We start from the raw sequence: 16,777 nt of genomic DNA on the forward strand, positions 1-16,777 counted from the left end.
GATGTTGAGACCACAGCATGAGCTGAATCAAGAAATCAGAACACAATACGTAGAAAGCTTCACCCCGTTAAGTTTAGTAAATAAAAGCCACAAAGCCTTTGAAATGAAAGAATGAAAGGTGCCCTTACCATTGTCTCAGGTGGAGATAATCCTACCTCTTCTTGATAGTCACAGGCTTCACCTGCGCTGCAGAGACCCTTCTACCCATCCTCAGCATCCCCGAAGCATCTCTAACTACAGAGCAGAGACAAATCCTCTTGCAGCACTGGAGCAGCGCTTGCTAAACCACAGCTGCAGAAGGTTTTAAAGTAATCTTGCTACCAGGCAGCCAGTGAGCTCAGCGATTCAGGGAGCCCCGAAGAAACCCATCCTGCTACATTAATAGCCACTGTTAAGATTTCCACAATGACAACTGTGCATATTTATCAGGTCCCCTCTGATATGCACTTAACAGGCAGCATTGTATTTGGAGGCAGCAGGAAAATCTCCGCACATCTGTTTTTCCAGTTCTGCCAAAGAGCTTTCATTTTTCTCTAATAACTTGACCTGTTTGGTTTCTGGCAGAAGACGGCTAAGCAGAGCACTCACTCTCTGGATTCGCTCCAGTACGGGATGAGGTCAGGACAACAAAGAAAAAGAAACAGCTGGATGGCTACGAAGCAGTGGGAAAAAACAGGGCAGGGACCAGGGCTTTTTCTTTCCTTCCCCTTTTATTTATCCAATGGGATTTCATTCCTGGGCATATTTATTCCCTGGGCAGACGGTATCACAAAAGCAGTGTTTCCTGCAAGCTGCCATTGTGGGAAGTCTCCTCCAGCTTGTTGACCATACCCAGGGTGCACATATAAATAGCACAGCCAGCTAATCCCTCCTCTGGTCGTCTGTCAGGAAATGTGATGCACAGATCCTAGGGGCTTCCACTGAGATATTGCATCTCCTACACAAGTATTTTCATCTTGATTTTGGCAAGGTGGGGTTCATACCCCCCACTCCCACTTTATTTTTCCATTTCATCATATTCTCATTAGTCTACCCAAGGATTTCTGGGCTGGGAGCTTTCACCTTCCATTTTTCAATCAGTCTTCTTCCTTCTTTCTGATATTCAGCTAAATCATCTTAAAGCAGCAAGCAGAAAAATTGCCAGTGGGGCGGGAAGGAGGTGGAAAAGAGGGGAGGGATGAGGGAATGGAAGACAGGCAGAAGACATGCAAGCATGGGAGAGAGACAGCAAAGCAGTCTGCACATGTTCCTTGGTTGGGAGAGTTTCTCTCTCACTGACCTCACTTTCTCCACCGCCAGAAATTCCACCTCAGGACTTGCCAAGGAGACAATGCAGCATTCCTCTACTGGCCCACAAAGCAAGTGTGAAATGTTCTGTTTTAATCATTTACAGAACAAAAGGAACACAACAGTCACTGTCTGATTCATATCTGCTGAAATTCAGCAGCCAAAGCTGTGGGAGAAGAGACACAGATGAAGAAAGGAAAGGAAGAGGAGGTGTGGGTTTGGTTTGGGTTTTAATTCTGGTTAGTCACTGTGGACTTAAGGAAAGACAAGAAGGACCACATTGGAGTATACCAAAGTTTAAGAGCCCCTGGTGTCCTCTTTCTGACGTGGCCTCTGGTAGATGACTGCAGGGAAAATAAAAGGAACAGTACAAGTATAAATGCTGTTTCCTCTAGTATGTGATCCTATTTCCCTTCCTGAGCCAGAGGTTGTAGCTGCATCATCATATTTGAGGGCCCTTCATAGACCTTTCTTCCATGATGTTTTCTAATCACTTTTTGAGCCCATTCATACTTTTGGCACCCTGGACATCCTGTGGCAGCAAGTTGCACAATGTAATTGTGTGCTGTCTGAAGACATACTTCCTTTGGGTTGTTTTAAGCCTTTCCTTATTTCACAGAATCACAGACTGGTTGAGGTTGGAAGCGACCTTTGGAGATCATCTGATCCAACCCCCTGCTCAAGCAGGGCCACCTAGAGCCAGTTGCCCAGGACCACATCCAGATGGCTTTTGAATATCTCCAAGGATAGAGAATCCACAACATCCCTGGGCAACCTGTGCCAGCACTCAGTGACCCTCGCTGTAAAAAAAGTATTTCCTGATGTTCAGAGGGAACCACTGCCTCTGGTCCTGTCCCTGGACATCACTGAAAAGAGCCTGTCTCTGTCCTTTTTGCATCTTTCCCTCAGATATTTATATACATTGATGAGATCCCCCAGAGCCTTCTCTTATCCAGGCTGATGAGACCCAGCTATCTCCACCTTTCCTCACAGGAGAAATGTTCCAGTTCCTTCAACATCCTTGTGGCCCTTCACTCGACTACCTCCAGTATATCCATGTCTCTCTTGCTCTTATTCATTTCTATGCCATTCATAATTCTTGTACTCTACTGTATCCTCCTTCAAGCACCTCTTTTCCACATCATCTATGAAAGCAGTGTCTGCTTTCATAGAAGCTGCTGTGCCCCTTGGACACCGTTGCCTCCCTTGCCTGGTACTTCTCCAGGGAACCTCAGAAACGTGCTCACTGCTCAAGGTACAGGTGAGCCATGCACTGACTCACACAGCAGCAGACCACAGAGAGGTTTCCAAAGGTTGGGCATGGCAAGCAGAACACCAGTCTTCAAGATAAGGAGAGAAAAAATAGTCAGAAAGCAATTTCCCAGTTATTGTTAATTCTATCCTTGGAAGCACTGGAACAACTAAAGTCTTTGCAAATGTGTAGAAAAGGAGGATATGAGTAATAGCTAGTGCAGATTCAGCAAGAACAGAGTTGGTCACACTCACCTAATCTTCTGCAATGAGGTAATAAACCTTGTAGATGAGGGGGGAGGTGCAGATGTTGCATGTGTTGGTGTGCAAGTAAGACTTGTGATACTGTGTCATATGGTATCACTATAAGCAAGAGAGGACTGGACTAAAAGAACATATGAAAAGATGGATGGTCAAAACCTGTCTTGGAGGTTAGTTACTCATGGCATGAGACAACACAAAAAACCTCTCATAAATCTGGTACTGATCAGCATTTCCACAAAGGACTCAAAATCCGAGCATGGCTTTTTACATTTGTAGTTGACAGCAGACTGGGACAAGCTGACAGAAAGCTAGACACAGGACTAGATATCAAGGCAGACTTGATGAGCAGGGAAAAAAGGATGTGATCCAGCGATCCTCTGTTGGGATCCTCCTCCACTCCCCGCACAGAGAACAAGAAATTCTCAGTCTGACCCATGGAAGGCCTTTTCCCTGCTTATGCCTGCCTTTGGCAGCACAGTGTGTAATTGCCTTAAATTACAGAAATTTAATTAGACACCAAGAAAACCCTTTCAGCGCAATGAAGCACTGGGGTGGATTGCCTGGAAGACTGCTAGGACAGGTTGGTCCTCCATGTGGGGTGATCGGTGAGCAGGAGCTGCTAGCCCTGCCTTCAGGCAGGAGGGAGGCATACCTGACCTCCTGAAGTCCTGCTCAGACCTGCCTTTGTGTGATCTTTATGGTGATGATGTTTTGTTATGATATTGATATTTTGTCTCAGGATGTTGTTGTTATAATGCTGCTTTATTCTCTGCTCCTCTACTGATAACTCCTCCTGTCCAGGTGACTGGTTTGACCCGGGTTGACCTGGTATTCTCAGACCCTGGGTACACAATCACTTCAACACAGCATAAATCCGAGCTGCTACTGGGATGGTCTTGTCCTCTCCCCCTGCAACATATGCTTGCTCTTAACCCCTCACTTGCCTGGCATTGCAGACCACACAGCTGTGCATGACTCAGGTCAGGAGACTGATCCAGCTAAAAACTCACCAGCTGCAAGGGAGGCAAGAGGAGGGATCAGTTTTCCATTACTTGTTCTGCTATCTCACATATTTTGTCTCTCTTGTCTACCTTGGATGGAGCAATCAGGTCTTGTGCTGTGTTTGGAAAGCAGAGTGGAAATGTAAGGTGATACAAGCACTGGTTTGAATAATCTTTTCCAGACCGAGGGATGTCTAATACTGCTGTGCAGAGGAAAGCAGTCAGTGTCTGAGAGCTCCTGCTGCCCCTTGGCTGGGAGCGGGGCTGTGCAGAAGCCCTGGGAGATGCCAATTACCACCTCAGGAGGCAATGGCTTGCACTGGATGGCACAAACTATTTCCCAATTAACATGAGGATGATGCCAGGAAGATGTTTGTCCCATGTTTCAGCCCTGATCCCTGCCCTTCCAGGGTCCTGCCTCTTGACCAGGGGTCACCACAAGCCTTATTTTGCATGTCTAAAATATCTGTCTAGCTGCTAATACATTCCTTTGTGAATCAACTAAAACCAACCAGATCTTGTTATTTGTGAGAGGGAGCTTGTTTTGTCACTGGGTACATTTGCTAAGACTTGGAGGGTTTGCCAAGATTAGGAGAAACGGGCACGTGTCACTGAGGGAAGGCACCATTCAAGGAATAAATGAGGAAGATCAAGAAGAAAAGGATCTGGTGGAGACTGTGTGTCACAGAAAATGCATTTTAAAGTTACTTGACTTGTTTTAACCGCAACTGGGTAATGAATGAGGCAGCCAAGGGAAGGCTTTTGGCCTTATTCCCATTCCCTGTTAGACACCTCTGGTTGAACGCATGTGAGAGCAGTCTCTATCCTGACACCAAGTGGAGAGAGCTCACAAGGGCTCCTTTAAAATACCATCAAGCATATGACACTGCCAGTGAGGACAACTGCCGGCCCCACCACCCCTTCTAGTGCCAGCAAGGCATCATACAGTTTATAAATATTTTTGTATTTATAGGATTTTTTTCAAGAACCTGGCTCTTAGAAGCAGAGATGTTTACACATGACAAAAATCACCATTCTGGCTCCTGCAGCTTCCACCAGTGCCTCATGTGGTGAGCAGCCTGGTGCGTGCATGCAGAGCATCCTTGCTGGGGACAAGGTGAGTTTCCAGAGCAGTGGGGAAGTTGCAGAACCAGAGACTGGTTGAGGTTGGCAGGGACCTCTGGAGGTCATCTGGTCCAACCCCTCTGCTCAAGCAACGCCACCTAGAGCTGGTCACTCAGAACAAAGTTCAGACGACTTTTGAGTTATCTCCAAAGATGGAGAATTCATTGCCCTGAAAGTGAAGAGTAGGGTGTCTTTTCCTTGGGAGGAAGGGCCAGTGATTGGTTGTGTAAGGAGATGGGCATTATAGTGTGTGTAGGTGGTCCCACCATGCTGCTGAAGAGTAAGACAAGGTGCACAGACCTGGCATCTCTCCCAACATGTCTCATTTCCACTTTCCAGCATGCTCCATCTCCAGCCTTCACCCATTTTCTCAGGTGGGGCTGGAGGTTTGGTTTCACCTGTCCCCTGCATATCAGACATCCAGCAGAAGCTTCCCAGCATGCAGTTCAGGTCCTCACCTTATGCACCTCTAAATCCTCCTGAGCAACATATATTTTTTTACTTTGGCCTTGTGATTAAGGGAGATCACTGACAGATAGGGCTTCTCCTATTCATCCTATGAAGCCTTCAGCTTCCCACGCCCATTTGAGGTTGTTTTCTCCCTGGTGTCTTATTCTTCATTCTCACTTTCTACACCTCTACTTCTGCCTCCTGGGGAGAAAAATATCCTTCACTGAATTACAAGGCACTAGAAAGTCCAAGTGCCAGCTGTGGCTAAATCTGCAGCCAAGAAGCAGCAGCATTTGAGAGTGCTCTGCACCAGAAAGGTGAGAGCTTTTCTCCCAGGGAAAAAAAATCTGCATCAATTTAACACAGAAAGTACTAAACACATCTAGCATTGAGCTGTACCACCCCTCTGATGAACGGCGTTCAAAAGCAACACAGAAAGGAGGCACCGGTGATGACGAATTTATGCAGTAGAAAGCATTCAGCAGCTGCCCTGTGTTTTAAGTCGTCTCCTAATTACTCTAAATATGAAAAAAAGGAAGAGGAAAATGTATCACACATGGACTTACCCAGCTGATCCAGAGCAAAGAGGGCTGGGGCACCTTCGGAGAGCTCATTGTCTGAGGGAAGAAGAAGAAATGCTTGGAAAGGCCAGCTGGAGAGGGAGGTGTGGAGAGCTGGGGTGACAACACTGTTTTAATCACACTGCAGATAAGCCCCTGCTCAGCTTGCTTCCAGTTCACCCCAACAGCCTTTATGTGTGTGTTTCTTTTAATCCAGCTGTTACTGAAAAACCCTGGAAACAGCTCAAGATGGAGACTTGTCAGGATGAACTCCTATCCCCCTTCAGCACTGCTGAAGAGCAAGAGCTCTGCTTCCCTGTATCTGCCCACGCTGGGATCCCCTGGCCATGCTCCCTTTTTCAGCCATGCCATGTCTCTCTGCTCCCTTCCCTGGCTCAGTTGGGTCTCAGGGCATGGCCAGGAGCATCCTGCCTGTAGCAAAGTTTTCCTGCATGCTACGGTTTCCTCCAACGATGACAGCGGAAGTAGGTTTAGCCACCAGGAGCAGGAAAATGCTCCAGCTGCGATTTTTCAGAGGCTGAGCAAACCCTTGAGTCATCTGATAATAATATTGCTGTAACTCAGTGCCTGTGGCAGGTTAGACCGTGAGCTCTGGAAACTCCTGAGCTGGTGGCATCTCTCACCAAAAGTTCATGTGATATTATTTTGTATCCCGAACCCAATCCCACCACAAGCTCTCCCATCCTTTCTGCTCCCAGCTGCAGACCACAGTGCACAGGGATCCCTCACTGCCAGAAGGATCTGCAGACATATAGGAGCATGTGGCCAAGCGTTAAATGCCATTTGTGTCTTGGAGTTGGTGGGGATTTCATTATTTTCAAACATTCCTTGCAAAGTCAAAATGCTGCTAAACTGCAAAAACTCAATGTAATTTAAAAAAACAAACAAACAAACAAAAAAAAAACCAAAACGCAGAGGTGGCCTTTTTTTCTCTCATTTTTTGTTTGTTTGTTTTTTTCTTTCAGGTTTATGGCATTTGTTCAATGCAGGAGTGAGACTAAAAAACATTTTGGTCTGGAATCTGTGGACTGTTCCTAGGGGGTTCAAAGAGGATGTTTAAGAAGGGCAGGTGCATGACACATTCATAATCCATACTTGTGACATTTCTAAGAGATCTTGCTCCCCACTATAAAATGGCCCATCAGTTAGAAAAAGCTGTGAGCCACTAGTTTAAGATAGCAATGGGCTGCATACAAAACCAAAAGCCAATACATATCTACATTTAAATATTTTGGATTTTTATAAACCCCTGATGGCAGTGGCTCTGCCCTCCTCTGCTTTACAGACCCAAGCACAGTGGGATCATGAACTCAACAGGCATTTGACCACTACAGCTATAAACAGTAACACAGACTACACACACGGTGAAGATTTTAAAAGATAACAGAAAAAGAGATTGTTCTAATGGGGAAAACTGATGGACTGCCGCAGACATCCCTGTGCTGGTCCCTTGGAGCCACCCGGGCCTGGGTACGTGCAGAAGCAGCAGATATGCTGTCGTAAGGATGCCACCCAGTGGTGCCTGACTGGGAGGACTGAACCCAGGGCTGCTGGGTTCAAAAGCATAAACCCACTTATCTAATTCAGCTCTCACGGAAAAGGAGGCAATGCTCTGTCTCGGACTGTCCCTTTCCCCTTCCCCAGGCATCTGGTCTATCAGCGGGAAGCTGAGGGAAACAGATGGAGATAAGCGAAGCATTTCACCAAAGCAAAATGTTTCCGTTCCCAAGGTGCTATCATCTGGAAGGCTGTGGGTTTGTTTTGTTTTTAGTCTGGAGCACAGTGCGTCCCAGCCAAAGAAGCAGCTTTGCCCAAGGAGGGGCAGGCTCCAGTGATAAGATGAGCTGGGGCTGAGCAGAGAGTACATGTGGCTTCTTCTGCCAAATGTTTGAATGGGAATGAAAAAGCAAATTACAGCAGCTGTCTGGAAATTAGGTAGAAATGAATCAATAGAGGAATTTCCCATTGCATCTGCCCTGGGTGCTTTCCTGAGACTGGCAATTTCTGCAGAGCAACGGACCCCAGCCTTGGGCTGGCAGGTCTAGTGTCATGCTAAGGTGGGCTGAAACCTTGAATGGTTCTGCCCAGGGAGCTCCAGCTGGGGCAGCCCTCGGCCCTCCTATCACTGCTGAGACAGCGTGTCTCCCTGGAGCCATCCTCAATTGTTCCATTCAAATACGAATGAAGAGAGAAGGGAGTATTTTACTCGGTCTCCTCATCATCCTTCTTAACCACTGTCATCTGTGGAGTACTGCTTGTGGAGAATGAGGGTGGTCACGTCTAGCACAAGTGGCACATTAACTTGCCAAAAGGTGGGTGTCGGGGTTTTTTTTGGCAAAAGGCCACTCCAGAGAAGGAAGACAAACCACAGACCTAGTGCCTGTGTCGATGTGCCAGCTCCTCACAAGACACTGCAGCTTGGATCAGACCTTTCCCACCTTCACGCTGAGTACTGCCTTGCTCTGGACGTAGCCCAGCAAACCCCCTGGGACCACTGCAAGCACAGTGAAGGGCAGCAGCACATCGGGAAGGCTCCCAGCATGTTCACTGGGTGGATTAAAAACCAGCAATCATGTCCTACCTCCTTTCACACTGGCAAAGGGATGGATCCCACCATGAGACAACCAGTTGGTTTCATCCAGCTTCCAGTTTTCACCAGGGTCCATCTCTGATCAGCAGCATCAAAGATGTGCTTGCAATGACTCCTGCCGCTCTCTCTGGGGAATAACCAGAAGATACTCTGAGTGCCTGTCATGGGCTGCACCATGGCCAGCTGCTGAGAAGCTTACCTCAGCAAAGGAAAATGTCTGCCAGTATTTCAGGAAAAAAGGAAAATTAAAAAAAAAAAAAAAGGAAAAAAATTGCACGGCTCACAGGGGACTATTGGACCAAGGAGTAGCTGACTCTGCCAAGCCTCAACTTATCACATCTACAAGTCTCCCTGCTGTGTCAAAAAGCCACTGATGCTTGGACCTCTTCCATTTTCTGTTGTCAGTCTGAGCAGTGCTTAGAAATTCCTAATCCTTCACAGTATTTTCAGGGATGAGCTTTTAGTTCTGAGTGGTGTGATGTGCCACGAGTGCATCCATCAGAAATGTATGTCTTGGCTTTACTTGCCCAGCCTGATTGCTATGAGGTCCTGGTGGGTGAGGAGATTGACAGGGGTGCTGGCCCTTGCTCCCATGTCCCAGCCCCTCCATGGACAGGAGTTACAGGCTGAGAGTTATCAGTTACACATTACAAGCTGATGCTACTACTGGTTGCTTGGCTCTCACAACTGTCCCAGTCCCGGAGCGATGGCTGTGAGACGCCAGGGAAGGATGGAGATTACTGAGCAGTTAAAGCTGGAGCTCTTGACCCCAAAAAGTCCCTTTCTGGTGTAGATACCGAATTATTTTCCTGACTATCAGCCATTTGGTGCTACCTACAGGTTTGCTGCAGCTGGAAGTCCATGGAAATACGTGGAGATATTTTCCCTCCCTGACCCCTTGGACCTGCTGACCTCTGGTGGGGTAGGCACACAATGGCATTTCATGCATTCCTAAATTTTCAGGATTACATGGATTGGGGAGGGAATAAAGTCCTTCCAGCATCAACAACCTCTAATTTATCGAAGAAACACATGAAAGTGTTGGTATGCAAAAAAAAGTTACTGCAGAGGGGTTTTTTGCCTCTGTGGGAAGATGCTGAAGAGGAAGTGACCACAGGGACTTTCCTTAATGCTGTTTGAGGCAAACTCGGATCCCAGATGGCACCAATGGAACTGGTTTCATGGCGAGGTGAGTCCCCTGAGACCCAACACACGGGCAGCTATGCATCTCTATCAGCCTCTGATTTTCATTATCATTATTTGTAGGAACATGCTGTAATTTAATGCCACCAGGACCCTAATTCAGGGTGCCTCTGGGAGACCATCCCATCGGGGGGAGATGCAGGAGCTGGGGAGATCTGGGAAGGGGCAGCAGCTTCACACTGCCATATCACCCCAGTGGCTCCTGGCACAGCACAGCCCAAGCTCCTTCCCCAGTGTACTGCTGGGTCTCACCAGGGTGAATCATGGCTGCACTGGTGCTTTCCTGGCTGGACAGACCTGCGAGAGGTCATTTCACACGGTCTCTTGCTCAACACCGTAATTAAGTAGAATTAAATACTTATGCACATGTGTTTCCTGAGCAGCAAACAGGACAGGTCACTGCCATGTGTAGATGGAGCTTGACTGGAGTTTTTCTGATGTAGCAAATTCACCTGAAGTGCAATTAAGAGGTACTGAGACTCTGAGCAAATCTGGGTTGAAAATGTAAGTAGTTTTAGCTGAAAGAGAAGAAAAAAGTTCTCAGAAAAGCTGAAAAGCTACATTTTGACACTTAAAAAAGAAACTTTTTTTGTTGTTCTTTCAAATGATGTCTTTGGTTTGAAAGCGACCTAGTTTGCTTTTTCTTTTATTTTCTTTTTTTAAGTTATGAAAAGCACTAAGTAATCTTAAACCAGAATGTCTCATGCAATGCTTATGAAAAGAAATCAAAGAAGAAACAAAACATTGTCCTTTAGGGGGTGACCCAAAACAAAAGTATTTTCAATTTTTCTGTTCAGCCACTGAAATGAAAAACCTACTATTTGTACAGCTCCACTACTGAAAGGCATCTTGTCAATGTGTACTACTGGCAATTTCTTCTTTTCACCTGCCAAGGGAGAAGTTTGTCTGCAAGTTCAATAAAAGTATACGAGGAAAAGAACAAAAGGGCAATTTATCAATATAATGTGGAAGATAAAATGGCTTTTCCATATTCACTCAATTCTCTGAAAGAAGGAAAAAACAAAACTCCAGACCTCAGCTTTTTGCCCACTGTCCCCCTCTGCTCAGAATCATATACACATGAAATTGTATAGACATGAGTCCTGAGCTCCCATCACACAGAAGATTAATTGCAAATTTAAAACTTCTGACTTTCTCAATACATAAGGTCCAACCAACATTAGAGAAAACAGAGGACAAAATTTACTGGGGACAACAATACCAGCAATGAGAAAGATCATGAACCTCAGACACTGCTGTAGCTTTGGGGCAACCACCCATTCCCTTCACAGCAGAGCTTGGTGCCACCAGAGGCTGGTGGTGTCAGGTCCTCGTGGCCAGCATCACAGGATCAGGATGGGTTTGTGGTCCCTGTCTCACCACAGAGCATCCGTTGTGCCCACTCTCTGCTGCGGCCACCCAGCAGGATGGGGTAGGAGGGAAAGGGATGGGTGCGAACACAGACCAGGGCTCATTGCCTGCGTTAACATTGATGCAATAGACTTCTCACTAAAATGCAAAGCTGAAGAAAGAGGCATTGCCACTCAGCCTGGTGTCTCATGAGGCTGGGATTTATCCTCCAGCTGCTTGAAGCACTCAGCCTTGTTGCAGTCAATAGTCAACACCTATTACCTCCACCTTTTTAAGAAGGAAACAAATCAAATATCAGATTTCCAAAGTGCCTGCACTCAGATCCTGTGTCCAGTCTTCACTTAGGGCAGGGGGAGCTAATTTTACACACCTACAGCTTCTACCAGTCTTCTAAGAAAGAACGAGATGAGAAAAGACTTGACTCGCATTCCTGCTCTATGTCATACCCTGATACAGCATTAAAAAATAGCAGGCCATTTCACTTCACAGCTTTCACTACACCTAACACCCACACGGATCACAAACCACTGTCCATTTTCAGTCTAAACTGCAAATCTTTTCCAAACTACAGAATATAATAGAGTAATATTGGAATGACCATTTCAGCAATATTTTACAACCTCCTTAATCTGTAAGAAGTGACTGTCGAAGGACAAGCCCCAGTTAAGCTCTTCTTCTGGAGCATTTCCAGTTTAAGAGAGTCTGCCATGCAGTCTCTCTGGACACTCAGCAGCTGCACAGGGGACTTGTTTTAGTACCATAAACTGCAGAATTCACAGAGCCAAACCAGCAAGAAAATAGAAGTTAATGACCTGAGACTAAACCAGATAGACAAGAGATTAAAGTGTCAAACTCTAAATGCTCTAGCACACAGGGCCTTGATCTGAAGGACAAGAAGAAGACAACAGCGTTTGCTCTAGCACTGCCCTCAAAATTGCCTCCATCCACGTGGCTCACCAAAAACAGGCACTGCTGAGCAGAGATGCAGTCACCTTATGAAGGATCTCCCATTTCTCTGAGCTCTTGTATCTCCTTGCATATGATTCAACTTCAAATCTCTAGCTCTATCCACCTACTTGATCAGGGGTAAAAATCAGTGGCATCTTCCAGAAGATGCAGACTCATCTACTTCTCTCCTCCACAAGGAATCAAGGAGGGCATAATTTTGTGAGATGCTTAGTCCAGTCTGACCCAGGCATTGCTAGGGATGGTGGTCACCTGGAGCTGGTGATAACCACACACCACCTTGCTGATCTGAGCCTCCAAAGCAGCACATGGGAGCCATTTGCTCTTATGATTTCTTTGTTCAGATGAAAAACCTTTCCAACCCCCTGTAGCACCTAAGAACAGCTCATGTGTGAACCCTTCTGAGCAGGATCTAGCCTGGGGAAGTCAGGCAGTGTGAGGTGCACACAGCTGGTTCCTGGGCAGCAGAGGAGCCCCAAGCCACACCATCACAGGGCGTGGTGACCAGGCCAGGGCAAGTGACTGCAGAGCCACCACCAGCATGTCACAGCCCGGTGTAAAGGGGGAGTGAGCATCAGCAGGGATTGGGGCAAGAGGAAGGGCTACACAACAGCTAACATGGCCACCAGCCATGGGAGGTCTGGTAGATGGGCATCAGGGAGGACAATGAGGAGAGTGGGGTATCAGTTTGGTGAGGGAGGGTGGGACAGGGGAGAGAAATCTCTGTTTCCACTCATGTTGCAAACCCTACAGTGGGGACCGGCCGTTGGTAGTGTGTTTTCCAGCAAGACAGTTCATTGACCTTAACCTGTGCTTCCAAGCAATTTGTGGGGTTTGGGACAGATATTCACCATGCCAAAGGGATGAGGTGGGCAGCCAAGGCAGGACTGAAGCTGAGGCAAGAAGCAGGGACTGAAGAAGGGAGCTTGGTCCAGCTGGAGAAGAGCAAGAGAGCTCAGGCAGACTGTAGGAGGTCTTGGGCAGCAGTCTTGCAGCAGCCACATGTGGAATTAAATGCTACAAGACAGAAGATCCCTTCCCCTGGGATGTTTCCCAGTGTCCTGCAGAAATAGTGGGATAGCAGCACAGCCTTCCTCTTGTCAGGCATTGGCTGGAAAGGTCCATCCCACACTCACCAAAATAGTATATATACAACCTTATGGTGCCTGTTCCAGCACAGTGCTCAGCAAAATGGTATATACATCCTTATGGTGCCTACACAGTAACCCAGATCCTTCCCACTCCTAATGAATCCAGAGAAGTTAAAGTATCCCCTGACCCTCAGTTTTGCTTGGAGCAAAACTTTCATGTGTCAAAAAGGCCACGTATGCCAAATGTGGGAGCAGTGCTAAAGTGAAGTCACATCGCTTGGGCAAGCAGCCGCTGCTCTTGGGCAGGTATCTTTGCCCTGCGAAGGCGTCACCTTTCTGCACCCACCTTTCTGCAGCTATTCATCTGCCCAAGGGCAACGCGAACAGGAATGAGAAGGTCTGACCAAGCCTTATGGAGCTGAGCAGGGCAGGATCAGGTCTTGGAGACGGACATCACAAACCTGTGTAACTGGGAGCACAATGGCCACAGCGAAGGGCACAAGGCAATAAACTGCTTCCCCCATACCGCAGAGCTCAGCCTCATGGCTGTCTTTAATCACCCACTGCTGTTCTTTACTGCCTTGGATGTGCTCTCCCTTAAATAGCCCAAAAGGTGACAAATGAGCTATTTATTAATGGATCATTCAAAAAGCTCTATTTGTAGCTGGTCTGGAAAAGGTTTTTTTAAAAGTAGCAAGTTTCAGCCAGCTGGCACAGAGCATGATCACAAGTTAATTACATGATCTCATGGCCGTTATCTCGAACTAATACATCATTAATCTGATCTTACGACAGCTGAAGGAAAAGCCCAGAGCCAAGAAGAACTTGAAGGCTCCAGAGTCCCCAGGACAGAAGCCCTTTTTATAAAAGCTGTGGGTTTACACACAGCAGGTACATGTCAGGACAAGCTGCAAGATGTATTGCTCCCCTTGCCCCAATGAACAAAAACATTCAGGAGACAGGAAACACAGGATCTCCTCCAAAGAGACGCTTCCCAAAAGCGCAGCTTCCATCCCCCTGCTTTGGTTCAGGGCTGTGAGGATGGCCAGAGCGGAAAGGGGCTCAGGGACAGGCTCCCAGCATTGCTTAGGGACCCCAAGGCATTTCTGATAAGCTCTCTGTATGACAAAGCCCTTTTGGACACCCTGTCCCGGTCTGGTCTCAGGGGAGATATTGACAGACAGGTAGTTTCAGGTCACCCACACTGATGGGCCAGGCACTACTAGAAGCTCCTCTATATCCCTTTGGATATAAAGGTAGGAAGCAAATCAATAAATACATCCCTATTTACTTGTCATTATTTCATTTGAAAAGCTCATCCCTAGCTAGAGACAACACAGATAACCAGGAACCAGAACAAAACCTTGAAAAGCTTTGAAAATACTAGCTTCAATTTCAGCCAAGATCTTACTCTCACTCTTGAGCAAGGGTGCCCCCCCAAACAGTCCCAAAGAAGCTCACAAGACTGTCTCAGCCATCTCGTAGGCACGGCAGGACACCAGGAGCCACCTCGCAGCCCTCCAGGAACACCACTCCAATGACAAGGTACTGGAGATGCTGGGTGAGCGGGTCAACCCAGATCTGGGGTGGTTTTAAGATCTGTAAGGTTCTCCAAGTTACCACGTGGAATGAAATTTCTCTTTCTTACTTTCTCTGGTTTTCTTCCAAAATCAGCAAATTGAATTGCAACTCAATGATTCAAACGCTAAAGCACTTGAAGCAAAGCCTGTGTCTCCCTTTGTGTCTTTTGCAGAGCTGTCTGTGCTAAACCAGCGATACCAAACACCACCACACCTCATTTCTGCCAGTTATCTTCACAGGCAATTAGCTGCCATGTTATTTTAGCCACAAGAATCAATTATCTATTAAGAGAGGTTAATTTGTCTGTGCTGTTCCCGTGACCTCTCAGAAAGCACACGACTGCTTTTTTTTTTTTTTTTTTTTGCATTCTTAGTAGAAGATGTACCCATTACGCCTCAGTTTGGACAAGATCTTTCAAAAATAAGTAAAATATACATGGTAAATCTTACCTGACAAAACACCTGTGATTTCTCTGGTGACCAAAAGCGTTCTTGCCTCAGTGCTGCAAGACCAAAGCTTTCTTGTGGAGACGTTTGTCCTCTGTTGGGTAAGGGCTCCACGAAAACTATGCAGCCGTTGCCTGGACTTGCTTCAGTTTGGGTAGGTAAGTCACCGGAATTCAGCTGCTCTTGTGTGTTCAAAGAGCTTCAAAATGCTCTACACCACCTATCAGCATTATGGTTCCCGCAAGTATGCAAGGTATGCATTTGTCTTCCTGAGTCATATAATTATCTTTGGGAAAGTAACCTGCAGAAGCACAGCAGAGAAAAAAAGAAATCAACTGGCCATGTAAATCCCTTGATGGTCAGGTAGCCCTGCAAGGAGATCACTTCGAACAGAGGCCTTGCTAATTCGTGTGTCCCAAACGTCAAAGCTATCAGAGATGCTGGGCTGTCCACTTACATTCCTGCCTCCCTCTGCAGTTTGCAGCAGCACATGTGGGGAGTGCTGAAGAAGAGCAGCACAGTCTCAAAAGCCGCCACAGCGCTGGAAGAGCTGATCTGAAGCTCAGTGGGTTGCACAAGTTACAGGGGGGCATCTGGCCAGGAGGAAAGGTAGGGTGAAATAATCCCTGTTAACTTCTGTTAATGGAGGCTGAGTCATCAGTGATACAGGCTGAAAAAATGATATGATGAGGCAGTGTCTGGGCTAGTTACATCTTGATAAGGATGGCGGGTGTCTTCCTGGGTTTTCCAGTGAATCAGAAGCACCTGGGGAAAGGTGACAGAAAGGGATTTCTGCCATGATCAAATGCCAGCTCAGGCAGTCTCAGAAGACAAATAGATACCATGAGAGAATGAGATACCATGTAGGTGAACTTCCCAGAGAAGCCCCTTGTGCCAAACATAAGGGAGGAGACAAGGCTGAGAATTGAGATCAAACAGTGAAGGGGGCCTTGATTACACCAGCTTCTTCCAAGGAAGAATATGGGCTTACCATGAAAGGAATGGCTCCAGCAGATGGTCACACCCTGCAGTGTTTGAATTTCAGAGTTGCCAGTTTTCCCAGATGATTTATAACAAGGACATCTCAGAAATGAAGCTCTGATTTGTGCATGACAACAGCAAGCTCACTTGAGCACAGGCAGTCCACGCACTTGAGGCAGATGTGAACGGATCTTGATTTTTGCTCCATCTCCCGAAAGACCAGCTCCAGACATCATCTCTCTTGACAGTTTACAGTACTCAGGAGGTGATTTCAAAATTATGAGCTCAGCTGTGAAGGACTTCCAGCCACCAGGTTAGACAGAAAACCTCATACCTGGGAGGCAAGCAGCTCCCATTCCCAGGACCAGGAGGGCTTCAAGCTCCCACGTGCACGGAATGACAAAGAGAAACATGTTGTGCAGCCTTTGAGCCTTCGCTCTTTCCAGCTAGGGCTCAGTTTTATCACCCTATTTCATCTTTGGCCAGTATTGCCTAATGCCTCTGACAGTATGTGGCTGTGCTTGGTGCCTTGGTGCAGTGTGAGCAGGTTGGGATGGTGCCAGGCATGAGGTGGGTTGCAGGCTGCCTG

The 16,777-nt window shown here is 46.9% G+C and overlaps 1 protein-coding gene across 5 annotated transcripts in view; it reads right to left on the minus strand.

Annotated features, from left to right (window-relative positions):
- Positions 1–16,777, minus strand: part of AMOTL1 (angiomotin like 1) — an 89,463-nt gene that overhangs the window by 66,781 nt on the left and 5,905 nt on the right. For 2 of the 5 annotated variants that reach the window (XM_074917076.1, XM_074917048.1), the window contains exons 2-4: positions 15,211–15,508; positions 8,541–8,676; positions 5,945–5,995 (exon numbers count right to left, since the gene is read on the minus strand). In XM_074917076.1, the coding sequence (XP_074773177.1) occupies positions 5,945–5,995; positions 8,541–8,625 (136 nt within the window). In that variant the 5' untranslated portion in view covers positions 8,626–8,676; positions 15,211–15,508. Of the gene's footprint in view, positions 1–128; positions 381–5,944; positions 5,996–8,540; positions 8,677–10,118; positions 10,221–15,210; positions 15,509–16,777 lie in introns of those variants that run through there. The other 3 variants (XM_074917066.1, XM_074917058.1, XM_074917098.1) reach the window with 3 other exon arrangements.

The sequence above is a fragment of the Athene noctua genome, chromosome 1 (assembly GCF_965140245.1).
Source record: "Athene noctua chromosome 1, bAthNoc1.hap1.1, whole genome shotgun sequence".
In the NCBI taxonomy this organism is placed as follows: Eukaryota; Metazoa; Chordata; class Aves; order Strigiformes; family Strigidae; genus Athene; species Athene noctua.